General features: G+C 33.3%; 3 protein-coding genes across 4 annotated transcripts in view; 2 read left to right on the forward strand and 1 right to left on the reverse strand.

The window, feature by feature from the left end:
- LOC147395479 (ferredoxin, root R-B2-like) overlaps positions 1–22,333 on the forward strand; it is a 93,967-nt gene that overhangs the window by 44,743 nt on the left and 26,891 nt on the right. The window lies entirely within an intron of this gene.
- Positions 4,694–14,038, reverse strand: LOC147395482 (iron-sulfur assembly protein IscA-like 1, mitochondrial). Its single transcript, XM_086451160.1, has 3 exons — positions 13,805–14,038; positions 5,710–5,827; positions 4,694–5,094 (listed from the first exon to the last, which is right to left on the reverse strand). Exons 1-3 carry the CDS (start codon positions 13,992–13,994, stop codon positions 4,989–4,991), a joined length of 414 nt encoding a protein of 137 aa, XP_086307286.1. The 5' UTR covers positions 13,995–14,038; the 3' UTR covers positions 4,694–4,988.
- On the forward strand, positions 16,578–21,452 carry LOC147395483 (transmembrane 9 superfamily member 4-like). Of its 2 annotated transcripts, none has more exons than XM_086451460.1 (7): positions 16,578–16,812; positions 17,923–17,963; positions 18,059–18,647; positions 18,751–18,885; positions 20,117–20,276; positions 20,357–20,841; positions 20,944–21,452. In XM_086451460.1, exons 1-7 carry the CDS (start codon positions 16,658–16,660, stop codon positions 21,158–21,160), a joined length of 1,782 nt encoding a protein of 593 aa, XP_086307586.1. In that variant the 5' UTR covers positions 16,578–16,657; the 3' UTR covers positions 21,161–21,452. The 2 variants fall into 2 exon arrangements, with proteins under 2 accessions (XP_086307586.1, XP_086307587.1); XM_086451461.1 differs by having other exon boundaries at positions 16,603–16,789.

The raw sequence follows: 22,333 nt of genomic DNA on the forward strand, positions 1-22,333 counted from the left end.
ATGACACTTGTACTTTAGAGAGAGAGAGAGAAGAGGGCATGGACCCAAGATGTCTCTCTCAAAAGTAGATTCTAATATTTTATATTGTATTTTTTTTCTTTTTTTTAAAATTTGTAGGCATTTATGATTGGTCAAAATAGGGGTTTGTATTCATCTACTACCTTATTAGTTTATATGCCTTCCACCCATTATTCCTTTTGATGTCTATATGATTGGCCAAAATAGGGTTTTTTTGTTCCCATATAGAATGGTTTATGGATTAGGTAGACCTATATTTTTGCTAATTACTTGTGTACATAATATAATTTTTAGAATATTTTTCTAAATATGGTAGGGTTCAAAGATACTAATATCCATGGATCTTCAACTCCTTCAATCTCTAGTTACTTTTGGTCAAGATCATATCTAGTATTATTTATGCTTAAACTTAGATTAACCCATTGTTGATCTGTTTAGAAAAAGCACGAATTGAAACATAGATGTATTATATTGGTTAAAGTTTACCAATTTGCTTTTCATTATAGTTTTCATTAGGAATTGTAAAGTCATGACCAACTCCAACGAAAAATTGGGATTTTCTAATTATCATTTGAAATTTGATATCGTCTTGGAATGCTTTTGGCTGGAATGTCTCAATTTCAATGGTTGCCATAAAAAAATATTTTGTACTTGAAATGGTCAATTGATTTAAACATGCCACTAAAAATTCTATCAAAAGAAAGATGGAATGTCAAGAACGTAGAAGAGATGGGATGGGCAATTGGTTAGATCTAGTATAGTCGATCAATGAGATGATGGAACATAAACTTCATTAAAAGAGAAAGAGAGAGAGAGAGAGACGTGGATCACTAGCTAAGGCCCTTAAACGACCGCTCAGTGATAATAAGGTAGGGATACAACGACTGCTGGGAAATTTGTTCAAATATGACCTATTCGTGCTCACAATGAAGATTAGGTGAAACCAGATGAAGGTCTGAAAGATTAATTCTCAATTTTGTTTTAAGACAATGCATTAAGAAAGGATTTTAAATTATGAGCACAAAAATATAAGTCATTGAAGATGGAGAATCCCTACCCTTGACCTTTCACTAATGACAAGGAAAATTGATTGCCCTTTGACTCAGACAACAAGAAAGACATCGACGCTAGTAAATTAAATACATAAATCTTAAAACGATTCAAATCTTAAAACAACTCAATCTATCTTAAAATGGGTACCGTAAAAATGTTTGATTGATCTCAAATCTCTTAATAATAGACTTCCTATCTACATACAAGAAAGTAGGTACAAACATTTTTAATAGTGTGCTCAAATTGACTATTTTAATGTCTTGTAGACATTTAGCCTTAAATAAATAAAAAACTTCTACATAATTTGGTTCATGCATCCTATCCTTGGGTTCTCTATTAGTTAATTGTCAAACACCTATAATTGAATTTGTTTAATAAACTAATTTTATTCTATATTTTTTTTTCTCTTAGGGGTGTGTATGACTTTCAAGAAAATGATTCGGCAGGAAATCGAATTATGGAGAAAATCATTTTCTCAGATGATCGGTTCGACAAATAATTCCCCACCTTGACGAGAAAGTTGTGGCTATAAGACTATATTCTTCCACGAAATTATTCAAACAAACAGTGCGGTGAAATTGTATTTTACCAAACAAACAAAAAAAAAATCATTTTTTTAATTTACTTTTTCCATCTTCGATATCGGTCCACCCCATTGGATGATCAAAACCATCAAATTTTATAAATTTATTTTGTAAAACTATGTGAATTTTCTATAACCAAAATCCACCAATGCAACTAATCGAGCGGTTATGTGTTTCCACCATTTATGATTCCTATAAGTTTGGGTTTCTTAGGGGAAGCATTGAGTCGACTTTGATGGGAAGTTGTTTGAAAGAATTGATGTTGAATTTGGGTTTGGATTCCGGACATGTGGATCCCACCACCAAATCTATCAGTCATGACTGATGAGCCTTTCGGGTCAAATCAGGATCTTGACCATACCAAAGTACATCACAATTGACCATAACTTAAAATCCGGCCCGTTTATTAACCACGTTACCATCATCATTAAAGCCTTTTTCCCAAATATTTGCTAGTTGGGCTTGAATCATTGGTTTACTTATAGATCGGATCAGGCCACTTATGTTTGGTTTTGGATTTATGGATCGGTTCAAGAAAGGTGATGTTTGCTTTTGGTGAGTAGGGCTGTCAATGGTTTGGGTCTGGATTGGATTGTGGTCGATTTGGTACCAATTTGATAAAGGATAAAATCTGATCCGGAACTGATCTGATAAGGATCGGACTCTTATCAGATCTCAATATTAGGATTCAAACCGGATTTAATATACAAAAATCTAAATGAATTTTATATATTTAAACAAATATACAATATGATTTATATACTTTATAACAATTTATCCTATCAAGACAGTGTTGATCTAGATCCAATAATTTATTAGATCATAACTTTATAAGAATCCAAATAATCAATCCAGACCCGAAATTATCAGATTGGATCAGATAGGATTTCTGGTCTTATCCGATCCATTGACGGCCCTATTGGTGAGTAATGATCTGTCAAGATCCGACCCAAAACTTATCGAGGTTAATTTTCTAGTATAGTAAAAGTTGGACATTGCAAGCTGAGTTGCACGTGCGAGACGCCATGGAAAATAGACTAGCAGCAGTTCTTGACCTTTAGAAGCTTGGACATTGCTAACATGCACCAGAGTAGCCAAAATTCAATTTGATCAAACGATCTCGACCAGTCAATTTCAAGATTAGTAACTCTGTAACCAAGTATGATTAGTATCCCACCCTTAGAACCACCAAATCAAGTTTGGATCAGATCAAATTCAAATGTAAAGGATTTAAAAAAAAAATCGAGAGATGCTATTGCCACACCAATTCCTATGTAAATAATTGACAAATTGCACACTTGGTGTGGTAATATCAGCTCTAAAAAATATTGATGTACATCACATAGGGGTGTCAATGGGTCAATTCCGGTTTGGTTCCTAAGGAACTTAGAATCATAACCATTATATTTATTTCGGTTTCAGTTCTTGTTGGTTCTGGGTCTGGTTCCAAAATAAATGAAATCGGAATCAGAACTCCAAAAATCATGGGTAACCATTGGTTTCGATTCTCAAAAATCAATTGAGAAAAGAAGTATTTTAAATCATTATAAATCTTTTTTCCTTTTGAAAAATTAACATATTATCAACAAAATTATTAATTTAGTTATAATTTGTTATATTGAAAATACAAATTAATGGGATTTGATTCCATGTTAGACCCAACTCTAATCGGTTCCAATAGAAAGAGAATCGGAACCAGGGTTTTCAATTTCAATTCCGATTCGATTTCGTTTAAATGGGTACCCATTGACACCCCTACATCTCTCTCTCTCTCTCACTCACACACACCCCAACCAATCCTTATGAAATTAAACTGATGTCTTACATAATGAATTGGCGTGTTATAAGTAAAATTCAGTGTGTTAATAGAAGTTCTCTAATATTAATTGAAGGATTCTTTTCTCTCAGATTAGAACAGTGTTAAATTTTAATACATTCAAAATCTTAAATAAAACTTTAATAAACTATGATTTTCTAATAGGATCTAATATGTTGCATACCTCATGTATATTATTCATTCAATTATTAAAACGATTTGATGGTATTTACCTTGTGTCATCATAAAATCGTTGATTCAAAATCATTAGAGATGTACCTTGCAATTCACATGTTCCTCGAAGTTTTTAAAATCTCAATCAAATTGGTCATTTCTTCTAGACTCACCTTCTCCCTTCTCTTTATGTGGATCGGCTAGGGTTTTAGTAATTGATAGATATCATTATTTTAAAACTCTCTACTTTATACGTTTTTCACACTTAGTTCTTTCTATTCGTATATTTCAATATGGGGTCGCCAATCCCTTTTATAAATTAAGATTGAGAGTTTAGAATTATTATTTTAATAAGATTCCTATCCATCAAGGTTTCTTATTAACTTTAAAGAATATCTATAATTCTACTGATATTGAGATTTCTTAAATATTAATATCTTTTATGTATAGAATTCTATTGCAATTAAGCAAGCAAAAACGGTGAGGACAATAGGTCGCACGTTATAGAGTTCTAACACATAATTGATCATGTTTTATCAAGTTGGGTCCCAAAACCTTAATCCATATGAACAAACTTACCTAATTGGATTGGAATTCAGGTCTGATCCATTCCATCGACAGCCCTCTAAGCAAAACTTTGGAAATCAGAATGAGAACATTAATTCATAAATGGGACGAGGATCAATTTGAAAGACTCCGCCTTAAATTTTCTTGTTGGAATACCATTTTCCAAAATTGATTTTTCTATGATTTAAAAAAAAAACACCCAAATTCTCACCAAATGATAGAAACAAACTCTAGCAAATCAAATTTTCACAGAAAATCAGTTTTACCAACAATCAAACCCACCCTAAGCGACAGAAATCTGGGAAAAACCACCTAAATAAAAGATACAAAGGTAGTAATATACACAGGTTTATCTACAACTTTGGCACATCTGCTGTGGTAATATGTGTTTATCACCGGTTGTGATTTGTTAAGTTGTAAGATTTTTTTTTTGAAAAATATATTCCTAGCGAAATAGATTTCTCATTAACAATTCTTCCCATTGTGGACAGCAAAAAATTCCAATTAAAAAGATTTGGGATGAATATCGCGATCAAATACAACAAATAGCATTAAAATATATATAATGTTTATACAAGTAATGTTAAAAACAACTTCTAGAAAGAATTGATTCTAAAGTAGATGTGTTAATGTGGACTCGCTGAGTAGAGCCACGCCCTTCAATCTTGGTCAATCTCAGAGTTTGAGCTTTTAGTCGGAAGCTCGCAGTGTTTAGATTGGGCAAATATAGAATACCCAAGAGCTCGATTTCAGTTTTATTCAATTTGCTATCGTGTTTAACTACCACTTGGTTTAGTAGCTCCAGCGCTGCTTCTTGTCATAAAGGATTCTCCACAACCACACTGACCTTTGGAGTTTGGATTGATAAAGACGAACTCAGATCTGAACGTAAAGTAGTTATTAGAGGATAATTAAGAAGTGACGGTTTAAGAAATGTTTCGGGAAACAAGGGATCTAGACCAAAATCAGAAAGAGAAAAATAAAAAAACAAATATATTCATGTGGAATACATACAAATGGGGCACAAATCAAATTAGAGCACCGAAATGCTAACACCCCAGAAATTCATATTCCAGATTCCAAAATTCAGGCATTTATGTGGTCATTAACGTTCATTTGACAGATATATGGAGAGCTTATATTACCACACCCACCAACTTTTTTAAAGCACACCAAAACATTAAAAGTAAACACGGTGTTTGGGATGATGTAGAAATAAGAAATCAAACATTGACTGTTGTCGCAGCTGCTCCCTTCACCCAAATTTTTTTCCCTTTTGTTTCATAACAATATTTTTGTGTCTATATCCTCATTTGGTGTGTCATACATAGTTTTATTAATTGGTGTGCTATAAAAAAGTTGGTGCATCAATATAAACTCGCTATATAATTGGACAATTGGGATCATCTAGAGATTAGAGTTACAACCATTAGACAATCCAAAGATGGCCTAACATTTGAACTGGCCAAATTAGAGCACATGAAGGAGATTGCCTACCTGAGCGTGTCATCCACAAAATCCATCTTTGTTCCTATAACATGCATGAGTGCCTTTGGATCAATCAGTATCTTGACACCCTTATCCTCTACCAACTCGTCAAATTTTCCTTTCTCATCTGCAAAATTTTTAAAGCATTGTGTCATTAAAGATGCTAAGACTGAAATGCCAATGTGATGAGATGCTAATGTTCACAAAGCTATTGTATTTGTATCCTGGTTCAATCTTGCTCTTTGGTATGGTGGCTGGTCATTCGTAAAGATACAGATCGATTATTAGGACATTTTTGAAAAAATCAAATACGGCTGATAATGGCTCTGGTTCAGATGCCAATCTGCTATTAATAGGGTCCAAACAAATAGATTGGGAGTCAAATAAATTATGTTTGAATGTGTTTTTCTTTTTTTAATTGGTAAATGACAGATTTATTGAAGAGGCAAGAAACGGCTGAAGGATATTAACAAGTGAGGGACTAGTAGAGAGGGACTCACTAAGGCCCATGAAATGTAGGGTCCTAGTGTACACGAACCTAAACAAAGGATACAAGGAATGTAGGTGCTTGGACCACCCTTCGAACAAGGTCTTCCCAACTAAAATACAAAACAATCAAACCGAACACCCTTGAATTCACCCAATATGGAGGTCCATTTGTACACAAGCGCCTTGGCCTTAAACAACACTACGTCCACATTCTCCATTAAGAGAACCCAAAGGCCGACAAATTAGCTAACTACAAAGTTAATCGTATTAATAAATTCTATAGGACCACAGACCAGGTAAAATTTTCATTTTATCTTTGTTTCCTACTATTTTCTTCATGAAATGCACTTACTTTTATCAAATCGTGTATATTTTCAAGTAAGAAATAAAAAGGATTAATTGTCAGAAAAAAAGAAGGAATAGATAATCATGCCTTAAATATATGTGAATTACTAAATGAATTTATTACCCATAATTCCAGAAGATTGGCGCTAAACACTTGGCAAATTTGCTATCTTGTTGGTTGCCCAAATGTCTCCAGTAAAATGTAATTAACGTAGACATCAGTAGTTATGCTCACTTGATAGTTCAGTCTTAATCGATCTCTCACTCAAACCTCATGTATTTCAAAACCGATAAAATAATACACAAACTCTAAAAATTATTAAGTATTAACTGATCATGTCCAACAACACTGCAACCCCCTTTTTCCTATGGTTCTCAAAGCCTTGCCTAGAACCTTATGATTGAGAAAATGAGTACAGAAAAAATGCCAGGTTCGAGCTTAATACATTGTTTCCTATCCCCCTCCCCACACACAAAAACTCTTACCCAAATGTGATTTCCCAAGGTTCCCATCAAAGAAAAATGGAAAATCCAGAACATTAATAAATCACAGATGGAAGCTTAGATTGGATTCGAAGCCATCAAAAACATGTAATGCCCTGAAATTTTCATTACTTATCTCGAGGAATAAATTTTATGAAATTTGTTGATTATTAATCGAAGTTGTGATGGGAGAGTTTCTGAGTCATTCGTTGATTTATTAATCAAAGTTCTGATGGAAGAGTTTTTGAGTCAAACAGGTATTGTTAGTAGATTTAGAACTGTCGAAAAACATGATTTTGCATGAGCCTGATTTGATGGTTTAAGTTAGTTGACTCAAAAAGATATTTTAGAAGAATATATATGTATATAAAGAGCTAATTCATATTCATTTTTGTTAAAGCTATTGAGAGAAATCGAATCTAAAAACTATCGTTCATTGACTTTTGATTTAGGCCTTGACCTCATTAGAAAGTGAATAAAAAGCCAAGTTAGTTGAATAAAGATTCAAGATGTTGAGTTTGGAAGCTAAGAATTAAATACAATGAGGTAGAGAACTTCCAATTCCTTAATTGTAGTCATGGATTTGTTTAAAAATTTGTTTCAAAGTAAATGAGTCATTTTGAAATTTATGTTCAATGAATGTATTTTGGCAAAAAAAAAAATTTGATCAGTAAAGATGAATTTATTGAAAAGAAATTTTGGCAAAAAAATTCATGCATGTTACATTAGAATTATTATATATCGTCGTTGTATTTATGTAATTGGAGATTTTGTTGATGAGACCAAAAAAATCCATTAAAATGTTTTAATTCTAAAAGTTTTTAATTTAAAATGATTTTAAGTAAAACCAATAATGTTTCTTATTATTAAACTAATTGAAATGATAGAACATGGTTTTGAGCAAATCAAGCATAGTCTATGATTAATCAAAAACCCATTTTGATAAACCATTTTGTTTAGAAGTAGAAATATTATTGTGGAAAAAAAAAGAAGGCATTTTTTGAAGAATTTTAGAATGAAAAATATTGAAAATTAAAACAAGTTCTTCTATGATTTCCATTAACTGAGCAAGATAATTATCTTATGAAAAAATTGATATTTCATGTTCAAGTATTTCATTGTGATCTCAAAAATAGTTTCATTCATTTTGAAAAGGTATACTTAAGTTTTGGATTGATGGGAAAAAATGATTTTAAAAGAGATTATAGCTCTTTGATATTAAAGTCACACTCAAGATGTGATCACTTGTTTAATTGTACCGAGAACGTGATTCTCAGTTAAGTGTGTATGTGGAGTGAATACCCAGTAGTGAGATGCTTCGGCGTATGCCATGTAAGTCACGAAAGAGAGATATGTGAGTTACTTCGATTTGAGGATCGTGTAAGACACGAAGAGGGAATGAGAGAAAATGCTTTGGCTGGTTGTCATGTAAGACAATGGGAAAAAAAAATGTATCTGTGTTGAATGATAGACTGGGTATTCAACTTACATAACTGTTATTTTTCGTTTCATGTTTTTGAAAAAAAGAAAAAATTTATTGTTTTTTAAAAAGAGAAAGTTTCATGTTTTTTTATTAGAAAAAAGTTTCATGTTTTGAAGAAAAAAAAAAAGAGGAAAATTTTTACTTATATGTTATTTTAGTAATCTATTAAAGAGATTGTGAAAGCCTACAAAGAACAACATGTTGAGTCATTTCCAGAGCAACACATTATTCTAGGATAATATTTGCAATGTCTGATTTCTTATGTAATATGGGATGCATAAGAACTTAACATTACAACAGGAATCCGGAAAATCCTTTTCTATCTTTAATACAGAACAAGATGTAAAAATAATTGTATAAATGATAGAGTTTTACTAAGGATCGCATGCACGTCACATTGGCATCGACAAAGATGACACGTCACATTAGCAGGAAACAATGACCCACTTAATTGGTCGTTTTTTAAGACCTTGGTCAACGGCCAACCTAAGTCGAAAAATCAATCACCCAAGTATGACAGTAATTGATCATAGAATCGGGAACTAATAATGGGATTCCACACAGGTGAAATATTGGGTCAATCATATCTTGACTGAGATGCTCACATTAGTCGCGACTCCCAACACTCTATTATAGTACTCTGTCATTGAATGTTGTATTTATAGGTGGATGTTGTATGTTTGGTATTTGAGGCTTATGGCAGTATTTTATTTTGTTTTATTTCATAGTTATTAAGATCTTCTAGACAAAATAATGTTTTAATAAACCTGCATTTTTTACAAATGAATGTGTGATTAATTTGCATATTAGGATTATGATTTAGAAATATATGTTTCCTACTGGGTAACTCCCTTGTTACTCACCCTATTAATCATCTCAATTTCAAGAAGTTCTAGTGATTGATGATCAGATGTAGGATTATTACAGTTTCAAGATCAATAGGTTTGTGTGTTGTGAGCGTTATTAGATAAAGTAATTGGTTTACGTTGAGAGAGTAGGTTAGTATATTCTCGGCACACATGCCAATATTTCTTTATGTTAAATATAAATAAAGGGATTTGTGAGATAGGACTAATGTCTTTATTTATGTATCATATTTAGTTATGTTTTTATTGCAATATATGGTATCATTGTCTGAAATTGTTGAGTTATATGTGTTTATCACTGTATGCGAAATATCTAACATCTTAAGATTCTAATACTTAATCATTGGGATTCGTGTTAGGATTTTAGGGCGTGACAAAATATCATTATCGAATCATTGATTCTTATCCCAACTAGTAGGGTTGCCTAAAAGGAATCATGTTTCCACTTGGTCCTATTTAAAGCCAGGTCTTTTGACAATTCAATAGTCGTCATATATGCTCGCAATACCTTAATCCACGCCTTTGACTTCAATATATAATTGAACAACATAGTTAGTCAGGGAAATCCAATGCTTCACATACATTTTTATACTTCAATCGGAATACAATTGGGACCTACCTGTTTTTATACTTTTTAGAGATTCTTATATTTCTAAGACCCAAATTTTACTTTAGTATGTAATCCTAATTCCTAAGTGGTCTCATGATCTCCCAAGTGCCTCTTCCTAATCCTGAGCTCCATGTGTAATCTCCTAAAATTATTTAAAAAGAATCCAACCGCCTTTCCTTAATCTTTTCTTCATTTACCAAGACTTACCGATGCAAGAGCCTCACTTCTCCATATGACTTAAATGAAATGAATGATACAAATTTATGTTAACAAAAGGAAAAAAAATTAGGCTGCCAAAGCCCTCCTCCTTTATACAAGCTAAGGATTGGAAATAAGGTGCAAAAGAAACACTACAAAGGCAGAGTTTCTTATAACCTTACTATTCCTTCAAAGACAACAAAATATCTTATTGCCATCTTTTCCCCCACCAAGAAGGTTTTTGCCTCCACAGTAATAGTCATGACTAGTGTCATGAAACATAACTATAAGAACATGAAAATTTCTCGAATCTAAAAATCATAATAACCAGTTCAAACATTGGAAAAAAATCAAAATCCATGATCCCAGAATTAGGAAAGTGAATCAATAAACCTAGAGTCGAGAAAGTATAATTATGACCTTCTTTGGATTATCCCGATAAGTTGTGTCAAGATCCAAAGCTAAGAATGACAGTGGAGTACATCCTTTGCAATAAGCAAAGAAAGATAAAACTAAACAACACAAAATCTAACAGATAGATGAATTATGATGCCCTATCCGAATACTGACATATGGATACCATGTGTAAAAAAATTTCCACAAAGCTTCGAAGGGACCACATGTTATAATATCTGAATATGATATATGAATGAAAAAATATGATACAACAATAGATTTTCAAAAACTATATAAACAAAATGGATAAAGGCAAATGTACGCAATTTTACTTAAAATAATCTTGTTACTCTACAAAATTTTTATTGATTTAATCGTAAGAATGTAATTGCAGGTATAACGAAATTGAGACTAGGTGGAAGGAGTCAATCAAGGGATTGAAGATAAGAAGACTGAAGTTAGAAAATATCTAATACCCACAAATCTCATAAGTGAAAAAGGTTGGCATGATCTCAACCTAGAAGATCTTAGTCTGATCAATCAATCCTTGCTACTGGTCACTTAAGAAACAAGTCATATGAAGTCCTATGATCTATCCACCCACATTGCAAAAGACGTTGAGGATAAAGGTGAAAAAGAAGAATAAAAAAAAAATTGAGAGAATTCTTCTATGAACGACACCAAGAATTGCTAGAACCAAATATTTTCTAATTTCAATCCTTTTGTCGTTAGTCATAGATGGATTCAAATCATCAAGTTTCAACTCTTTTGTCCTTGCAATTTCACTTTAACGATCAAGCCAATAAAAATTTTGGCGAAGTAACCGAGTTACTTCGAATAAAATTGCGTACATTTACCTTAATCCGTTATGTTTATAAAGTTGTTGAAAACTTTTGGTTGCATTATACTTCTTGTTGATAACATATTTAGATTCTATACCATATGGTCTCTTTAAAGCTTAATGAAAATATTTTTTATACATAATGGCCACATATTGGTATTCGACTATGGCGTTACAATTCATCTAACTGTCAGACCACGTGTTACTTAGTTTCATCATTCTTTAATAAGTATATAGAATGTGCACCGAGTCGTTCTAAGCTTTGGATCTCGACACAACAACTTATCAAGAGAGTCCTAGGAAGGTCATGATTACACTTTTCTGCCTCTAAAGGTCGTAGATTCACCTTCCTGGCTCGAGGGTTGTGGATTTCACTTCCCTAATTTAGGGTGATAGGTTTCAACTTTTTTGATGATTAATTGATTATTATAGTTCTTGGATTCGAAAAATTTCATGTTCCTATAGTTACATAAAAAAACAGGAGCGATGAAGAACATGAAAACTAGACCAAAAAAGTTGTTTTCACATCTAATATCATAATTGTATGAGATTGTATATTCCTAATTCCTCTGTGCATCTTTTCTTAGTCATGAGAGCCCTATGTAGTACTCATTAAATAGATACTAAAAAATCCTCCATATTTGCTTAACCTCTTCATTTTTCACCAAAGCTCTTTAATCATCGCCTTTAATGCATACAACATTATAAAGCCAGTACTCCGTACTTTTACTTTCTGAAACTTGTGTAAGCTTAAGTAATATCTTTTTCACTTGCTTACTATGTGTTGGCGTCAAAACCAACACAAGAATAATAGAGAAAAAGCGTAGATGATCTGGACATAAGCATTGAGTTGAACATATGGTGGAATATTTAGAGAATGAATTAGAAGTATTTGATCACACACACCAAATGATAAAACCTAGCCAGTCAACAACTATAATTGTTCCTCGATTACCACTTTTACCAGATAGTTTGAGCACCATCGATATTATTTTTTCATCAACCCCAATAAGGTTCTCCAATAGTAATATAACATGTTGGCTGAGCCACCCCCCCAACAATGTAACCCTCGAACACCAACATGGGAATTGAGTAAGATAACATATATCAATTCCTATGTTTTCTTTCATTTGGTATAGTTGTGTACAATTCATGCAGTTCAATGTGTTTCTGTACTTCCAATATCCTCTAATACCATCTAATTGACACAGAGACATTAACCAATACTCCACAAAAGCTGTGATTGATGAGGAGTGGAGATTAATACCTTTATCCCATAACCCAAACTACTAGGTTTAGCCCTCTCCCTTAGTTGATCCCATCTCATGGACCACCCCATCAACAGGCCCCACCTCATGGGCTACCTGCCCAACATGGAGATGTTCCCATGTCATTACTCACACATTGAGAAGACTCGAACATGAGACCTACTATGATCCCAAATTGACGCAAGAATTAACTAACACTCCACAAACACCACGAGTGATGAGGAGCCTGATATACATTTCATTATCCCATAACCCAAAGTACCCAATCAAGCCCTCCCCCTTAATAGGCCCCACCTCGTGGACCACCTTTATAACAAAGTCCCACCTCGTGGGCCACCCTGCTAGCTTGGAAATGCTCTCATATCTTTAATAACTAATATTAAAGAATTAGAAAGATTGATCCCCAAAAATCTGGGTATTTGTTTCTTTTTATTTAGTAATATCTTTAGCACACAAACTGACGACAAAGAATAGAAATTACTCTTACAATAGCTTTGTTGTGTTAAATGTCTTGATTCTTGAATTGTCCTAATGGGTACTGTTCATCAAATACCCAAGCTAGAAACTCTAATAGGAATATTTGATTTAGGAGGGGAGGGGGAGAATTGGGAAACCTACGGTTTTATATATCAGGGATGTAATCTTTCTCGAATATAATATAATCCTCTCATCTCTCAACTTGTTACATGCGGTATCACATGCACCTCACAATCTTTATCACTTAAACTTCAATATTTCACAGAAAAAACCAATCTTCAAGCAATAATCCAAAATTTAGACAAACGAAATATATATATATATATATATATATATATATATATATATATATATATATATATATATATATATAATTCCCATTTTGATTTCAAATCCAGGCATGTGGTATTAAGTTTATTTCAAAAAGAAAAACAAAAAAATAACATAAAATCTAAGAAAATAGGGCATTTATTTCAAAATGAAACAAAAAAACGCCCAAACAAGAAACTAAATTAGGTTTCTCCCACCTTTTCGATGTTCTGCAGATTTGATGATCGAATATTGTGGTTGATTATCAATTTAAATCTCAATAAACAAAACATGTCTGATGGAAAATAAAACTAGAATCCAAGTGATGAAGATTCGAACCTGCGTAATTAAGGGTGTAGGATAAGCCGTTGCAGCCACGAGACTTAACGCCGAGGCTAAGAAACTGGCGTTGGCGCTGCTGTAACAGATGGCGTATTCTAGCAGCAGCCGCGTCCGTTAAGGTCAAGGCTTGCTTTCTTAGAGCAGATCCTGTCTTCTCTGCCACTGCAGCGAGGAACGAAGAAGCCATTCCTCTTCACCGGAAATATGACACAACCAACAACAGAAACCGCCACACGACTTCAACTTTTATAGTAACTCGTAGGGGTGTTTTCGTAATTCTATGTCAGCAGTGACCTCATCATGGTCTCACCAAATTTTCTAACATTAATGATATGGACATACTAGTTGCACATCATCACTTGGTACCGATTGCACTCCAAACTAACAATGTTCATTTTTTTTAATTCCCATCCTATCCCTACTTGTTACGGGCCTACGACAGAATTTTACATTGATACTAAAGATATAAAACTCATCATTAGAATGAGATCTTGTACATTTTACACTACTTATCATTAATTGGAATTTCTGCAGATTATTACCCTACTTGTCGATCAATGAAGTCTCGAAAGCTGAATTTAGAATTAATAACGCTTTGGTTTCGTGATTCCTCGCTAATTTTCAAGAAGAAGAATTAAGTAAAGTAGCGCAACTTTTTTATTTTAGAGTGCAATTGTATTAGTGGAGTGCAAGTGTGTTTTTTTTTAATGATGGGGTGCATCTGATAGAAAGTAATGTGCAGCTAATGGACCACATAAAGATACCAAACACTTTTTTTTTTGTTTTAAAAAGAGAAAAACTTAACTCCTTAGCTTAATAAGAAAATTAGTAAAATATCTAAAAAATATTTTGATATATTTGTATCTCCCCCTTTGACTAGTGCATGCTAATAGGTCTTAAAATGAGTCGGATTTTATCCGAAATCCTAGTGAACTGAATTTGATTTTTAGCGGATTTGATTTCTTTAAGCATATCCGAATTAAAATATAGGTCAGATATAGGTTGATGTTCGTTGACCCGAGTCAAATATGGACCCATCCCTATATCTGCCTATATCTGAATGATATTATATATTATATATTATATTTTTATATATTATATATTATATTTTTATATATTTTTTTAGTCTATCATTCATCAGCAAATGAGTATTAAGTGTAGTGGTCAAAGTTTATTTTCAAAAGGGGAGAGGTCTTGAGTTTAAATTTCATTTAAACCACGTTTTTTAATAAAATTATTTTGTAATAGTTTGGAATTATCCGACCCGACCGACTTGAATCAATTAACTCGATTAGATCAGATCTAGATATGGGTTGAGTTAGTAGGATTTGAGTTTGGTTATGGATATGGGTAGACACATATTCGATCCGAACCTGACCCATTTCTAGCCCTAATGTCTAAGAGCTCACTTAAATAGGAACCCTAGATTTTGTGCATGTTTTCGATCTCAAGTCTCTACGAGTCTTGATGGTTCAAACATAAGATATATTAATTGGTTTTTTTTTTTTTTTTTTTTCTATTTATACATATCTAATAAAGGAAAATTGGGGTATTTATGTCAATGAAGTTGTCTTCAGCCACTAATGTGGATGCAAATAAATCAAAATAATTATTGCGTGTTTAACTAATTTAACATATGAGATATTTACATAAACATTACCAACTTTTGACGAATTTACGATTCCATCTAATTGTTCATTTTAATTACCAAAACATGAACGACAATAATATCAGAGGTTTCAAAGTGGCAATTTCGCAAGTTTAAAGTGACTATCTAGTAGGTTTCACTACTTTTAGCAAGATCGTCACTATACAAACCAGCGAGATTGTTACTTTGGGGGGGAAAAAACCAACAAATTTGTTACTTTAAACTTGTGCTTTCGTCATTTGAAAAACCTGCGATTTCACATGTTCACATTTTGAGAATTAAAATACACAATTAGTTGGAACTGTAATTTCGTCAAATTCGACACACAAAATGATAAATTACCCTAACATATTCTCTTAAGATGCGAGATAAAAATCCCAAAGAGGATACAAAAATGGTGATTTTAGAGTTTTGGACTTCAATTTTGGGGCATTTCTACTTGCACTCACCATTTGTGCTCTAGCGTCACTTAAAAGTGTCAAATTAAAAATGGCAGCATAATCAAATTGACTATAACAAAAAACTATCTACACCCACTTTAAAAAAATGAAGATTTTTTGTTCGATATGTAATCAAAACCATGATCTGGACTTACCCCTCGACGTTTTAAATTGACATACCCATTAACCTCATGTGATTCAAAAAAATTAATAAAAAAAAAGGATTAAAAATCCTTGATTTTTCTATCAAAAATCAGTATTCTTCAAGTTATTCAACATCACGGGTAATTATTCTTAACTAATTCAATCTCGTCCTTAATCCATTTTTTTTTATATCCAAAAATCCATCTTCTACTTCCCCATAATCCTATATTGCTATTTGAGTTTGACGGTTAAAAGATATTAATATTAAGGTAGAATATGAGGTTAAAAAGGAAATATTATCCTGGACGATCAAGATATTGGGTTTTTAGAGAAAGAAGAAGTCTTCTTCTGCTAGAGGTTTAAAATAAGGATATTTAGGTCATTTGCTATTAGACTTTCAGAGATGACCAAGGTCAGGAGTGTACATCGGTTTGATAACACAAGGGTATCTTAAGTATTCACCAAAAGATGGAGGGGTTATTTCGAAATCTTCCAAATAAAAAAAAGACTAAAATAAAATTTCCACTCGTTACTTTTTTCTCTCGAGAGTCCACTCCAGTCTCCATTTCCCTCCATTTCAAGATCTTCAACTCTCTCGTTCTCTCTTCTGCAACATTCATGGCGGAAGGGAATCGAAGTTGTCTCTTTATCGTATTACTTTCTCTTTTGATCTCAGTTCGATCTGCAAGAACTCCTCCAGGCGATCACATCTACGCCATTGGAGATGATGTACCTCTCTTCGCCAACAAGGTTGGTCCCTTAAATAATCCGAGGTACTCCCTTCAATCGGCCCTAGAATCTTGACTAATTTCTCATTTCTTGATCTCAATTATCTTCAAATTCCCCACTAAAAATTGAATTCTTGATAGATCTTTGAATCTGTTGCTCCTGAAACATTTGTAGAGCTAGCTAGTGTAGTTCAACGTAGCAAGAATTTTAGGGTTTATTGAAATTTTGAATTCTTGCACATTGATTTTCTTTTTTTCTTTTTTTCCATTCAGTGGTCTTCCATTTCAATTTTAAAAGCTAATTGGATCTGAAATGTGCAGTTCTTTCTTATGGTTTCTTGACTAATTCTCTTATATGAATTTTTTCTCTTAATCTAATTGTGTAAGTATTTTTTTTTTCAATTAAGATGTTGATTATCTGGGTATTATGTTATAAAAATAAAAGATAAAAAAATCAAGTTTTGTAATCTGGATAGGTGGCATTTCTTAAAGCCCCATACTTTCTCAACTCTGCAACACAAGATTTCAAAGTCTATGGATGAGAATATAAAAGGTGGTTTAAAATAGAAAGATTTAAAGGATGATTTAAAAAAAATAAAAATAAAATAGAACTATTAATAATATTTTTATTTATTTATTTTAAAGTTAACGATATGAAGGTGCCAGTTTGCTAAGTTGGTTGAAGTCTGGATTCAAAACCCGCCTTCACCTGCTAATTACTGACCACTAATTTCGCTTGGCTAGCAAAAAGACATTAGTGATATATCAGTAGTCAGATAATTATTTGTTATTGTCATTCATTTATATAAGCATATGCGTTGATTTTTGTTGTTCTCCTTTTCTTTTTTCCTCTGTTTCCGAGTGAATTAAACCACTGAAGTGTTATTGACCAGTATAACTTTCTTCCATAAGGCCATTAGCAATCATGCTATGGAACATGAAAAGGAATAATCTAATTCTTTATTTTTCATTTTCATGTATCATATTGTTGTTATTTGTAAGTAATGGCAACTAAAACTACAATGCTTGTCCAGATTTAATGATTGCTAACCAAGGTTTGGGCTTATTTTAAATATTTTGCATTCCTTTTTTAGTTGTAGAGTCATTTGATTTCCTTTTATTTTTTACGATATCTTAATTGTTATTCTCTTTCAGTGAGACATACCAATACTACGACTTGCCATTCTGCCGCCCAGGTTAGCCTTTAAGTTCACTATGACAATGTTTCTATAAAATAAAAGACTAAAGAAAAAAAAAATCAAGTATGAACTTTCCATTTCTTGGATTGCAGTTCAGGTGATTGAAAAGGAGGAATCCCTTAGGGAAGTTTTAAATGGTGATCGCTTGACCAATACTCTGTACAAGTTGAAATTCAGGGAGGAAAAAATTGTAGAAGACCTTTGCAAGAAGACTCTAACTCGAGAGGAAGTTGCGAAGTTCAGAAATGCTATCAAGAATGAATTTTATTTCCAGATGACCTATGATGATCTTACCTTATGGGGGTTTATTGGGAAAGTAGAGAAGGAAACATTTACCCCTCACGAGGCATGGCCTCGGTATTCTCTCTTCAAACATGTTAGGTTTGATGTCCTTTACAACAAGAACCAGATCATAGAAGTACGTGCTTTTTGCAACCCAAATTATGCCGTGGATATTACTGAAGATATTGAAACTAATGTTGAGTTTGCTTATTCGGTATTCTGGAATGCAACCTCGACTAAGTTTGAGAACAGAATGGACAAGTATTCAAGACATTCTTCACTGCCAGATCACCTACAAATTCAGTTGTTCTCAGTCATTAATGCCATTGTCATTGTAATCTTCTTGGCAGGGTTGCTAAGCACACTGTTTATGAGAACACTCAAGAATGATCTCAGCAAGTATTATGCCGTCTTTTTTATGCCAAATTGTTTGTTAGCATGGCTACGAAGTAGGCTATTGGTATTATTTTGTCTGCTTAATGTTTACCAACCTTTACTGCAGGAATTGTACTGAAAATGAAGAAGTAGACAAGGAAGAGGTTGGTTGGAAGCGTCTTCGTGGTGATGTATTCAGATGTCCTCCTTACTCATCCTTATTATTTGCCATTCTAGGGATTGGTACTCAGCTTTTGGCCATGTAAGCTATTCCCAAAAAAAAATTTCTTCCTCAAAGCTTATGCTTATTTATTGCATAACTTTAGCATGCTAGAAATTTGGGTCTTAATTTTAAATGATGGGGTTCATAGATCATCTAAATTCATCTTGCATATATGTTGGGGCTGTTATCAGTTTGTTGCACTTGACTAGACTAGCCCAATCTTTCTTTTCTTTGGTTAATCACCTATGAGGCTAATCCTAAATTTTCCCATATGCATTCATATAATTTTTCCACTTATTCATCTCAACATCCTCATATTTGCTAGGCTTGTTTCCACAGTCACAAAAAACTTCATTCTTTTAGAAAACTCTCATTTAAAATGCATTTTTTTACCTCTAACAATTAAAATGATAAACTCAATTCTTTCCAAAAAAAAAAATAGAGAACGTTTTTACATTTTAAGCATGTTTTAAACACATTTTTTATTTACGTTTTAACCATGTTTTTTAAAATAAAAATAAAAATAATAACCCATTTTTTTGTAGGGCTATGATTGTTGTTTAGTGTGGGATTTGATGATAATGTCTTGATGTTTTGATTTTTTAATTTTTCAATAGTCTGTCATTTTGCTTAGAAAATGTATTGGAAACTGGGAATAAATGTCTCTGTTTTTTATACTTATCAATTTTCCTGTTTTTTTTTTTTGTTGCCTCTTTCTTCTTCTTCTTTTTTTTTTTTTTTTGCTTGAATTTTTTCCCTGTGGTTTTAAACCCGTATGCCAACTTGGTGACTATGCTCATCTCTGACATGTCTTGATTGCCCAACATTCAGCTCCACAAAGCACAGTCAGTCTTACTGTTATCTTATGAAATTTTCCTTTTAATTTGATTGAGATGTATCGGTGACATAGCACTCCAAAAGCACACACCCATTTTAACCATCCAGCCCCTTATTTCAAAGGATACTTTATGGGGTACATTTGGTCAAGGGATGTGCAATAGTCAGTAAAATCAGTATAAGGTGTACTTGGCATACATACAAACCGATCTTCTCTACCTTCTGATGGACCAATCTAAGAGATCCATTAAGACCAATATTGACTCAATACATAATTTAATTGTTCAATGTATAGCTTTTTTTTTCTCTCTAAACCTTTGGGCATATTTCTAATAGCCTTTCAAAAGATTGTGATACATTAGATGTTGATGAACTGATTTGATCGGATTTTACAAAAAGATCTAACATTTCATCGGATGTGCACTGTCTTCAGGTTCTTCTTAGTATTTGGTCTGATATTTCTGGGTGTTCTTTATCCCTACAATCGTGGTACACTGTCTACTACTATTCTTGCGATTTATGCTCTTACATCAATCGTTGCTGGGTATACTGCTGCATCATTTCACATTCAGTTGGCAGGATCAGGATCCGTAGTACGTGGACTTAACTTTGTCCTTGCGTGTCTTTTATAATTCTTCGCCTTATCAAATCATGTGCCCCATGTTTTTTGCAGATAAGAAGTGTTATACTGTCAGGCATTCTCTACCCCGGTCCATTGTACCTAACATTCTCTATCCTGAATACAGTCGCCACATCTTATGGTGCCACGGCTGCGGTTCCATTTGGTTTCGTAGTCGTAATTCAACTAATATCGATATTCGTTATCATTCCATTGCTCATCGCAGGCGGCGTAATTGGGCATGCTTTTAGGTCCAATTTTCAAGCATCTTTCTCTACCAGGAGATTACCATTGGAGATTCCACGGTTAGCTTGGTACAGGAGGACACCTCCTCAGATGTTTATAGGAGGTCTTCTACCGTTCAGCATAATCTTGATCGAGTTACACTACGTATGTAGAAGCATGTGGGGCTATAAGATCTATGCTGTGTGTGGCGTTATATTTATCGTTTTTGTCATTCTTATCATTCTCACTGCAATCTTGAGTATTGGGTTGACCTATCTTCAGCTTTCTGGAGAAGACCACAAATGGTGGTGGAGGTATGAATCCTTGATGCCATCCTTCTTAGTTCATAAAGTCATTTATGTTGCATTCCCATGTTACTATTTTGGTTACTTGTTTCTTTTGACTGTTTGATGCAGATCTGTACTATGTGGAGGCTCAACTTCGATTTTCATGTTTGCCTATTGTATCTACTTCTACTCCAAATCAAACATGAGTGGATTCATGCAGCTATCATTCTTTATCGGCTATAATGCATGCATATGCTATGCTTTCTTTCTGATGCTAGGGACCATTGGTTTTTGTTCTTCCTTGATATTTGTTCGCCACATTTACCGAACTGCCAAGTTGGAGTGATCCTTCTATTGTGAGCTTATACGTTCCACCGAGTGACGCTCCATCTGCTGACCCATTTTCGAGATTTTCTAATCATCCAAGCTCATAGTGCCTGAATTTTTTTTCTTTCATTTGGATGAATTAGGGAAGGCATGGTCATCAATGACACAGTTGGTCTTTGTATTTCTGTAAATGTTTCATGGGGATGTTACGAATTTGTGCAGGTTTATTCATAATAGCTTGTTTGCAACCACACAGATGCATATATAGATGAGACATCAATAAAACCCTGTGATATATGATTCTTGATTCAGTTTGAATCTTATTTGACAAGAACAAAACAAAAATCTTACAGTTTCATAAAGATGGGAATCTGCAGAGTTTCAGTCTGTTTGTATCGTCCTTACTCCTTAGAGTGGTTTTAAAGTTGACTATATGTCATGGATTTAAACGAGATGAAAAGAAAGTTACTTCATTTTCGTGACCCTATACATGAAAAGTGCCATTTCCAGGATGAGAAACAGGTGCTATTAGAACAGGTGTCCTGATTTTCTGACACCCCATCTAACACACGCCCTTGACATGGCATGGGTTAGAACCATAGATTTTTTACTCTTGGGATACACAACCGTACATCCCCATAAATATGTGCAGTTATGTATCCCGATGAAAAGAATCTATGGTTTTGGCACATGCCACATCAAGGGGGTGTATGTAAGTGGGGGCATCAGAAAATCATTATTCAAGTAACAATTTGACTGTGTGAGGATTCTAGTTGAATTGACTTAGGATACCTTTGCTTTCCTATCTTATCAAATTGTAAAGAATAATGCTGAAGTGACCTCAAGAATGTACCTTATATTGCACATCCTGACGTGAAAGTGTTTAGGAACGAACCATGGATGCTTTTCATCAATATAAGAGGAAAAAAACATTTATGGTTCTTACACACTTTCACGTCAGGATGTGCGATATGAGGTACAATCTTGAGGTCATCCCAGCATGACTCTATTATGAATAAGGTGTTTAGGAATTTAGGTTATGAAAATAAATATCAAAGAGAAGTCTACAAGGAAGTTTTGTCCCCTCAAATAGGCAAGATGTGGTAGATCAATCACACTGAGTGGTCATATCAATAAGATGTATTAGTATTTTCCATTTTTATATATTGATCAAAATCTTAGAGGAACCCTC

The sequence above is a fragment of the Akebia trifoliata genome, chromosome 8, assembly GCF_017979445.1.
Source record: "Akebia trifoliata isolate Shusen 1 chromosome 8, ASM1797944v1, whole genome shotgun sequence".
Taxonomy (NCBI): domain Eukaryota; kingdom Viridiplantae; phylum Streptophyta; class Magnoliopsida; order Ranunculales; family Lardizabalaceae; genus Akebia; species Akebia trifoliata.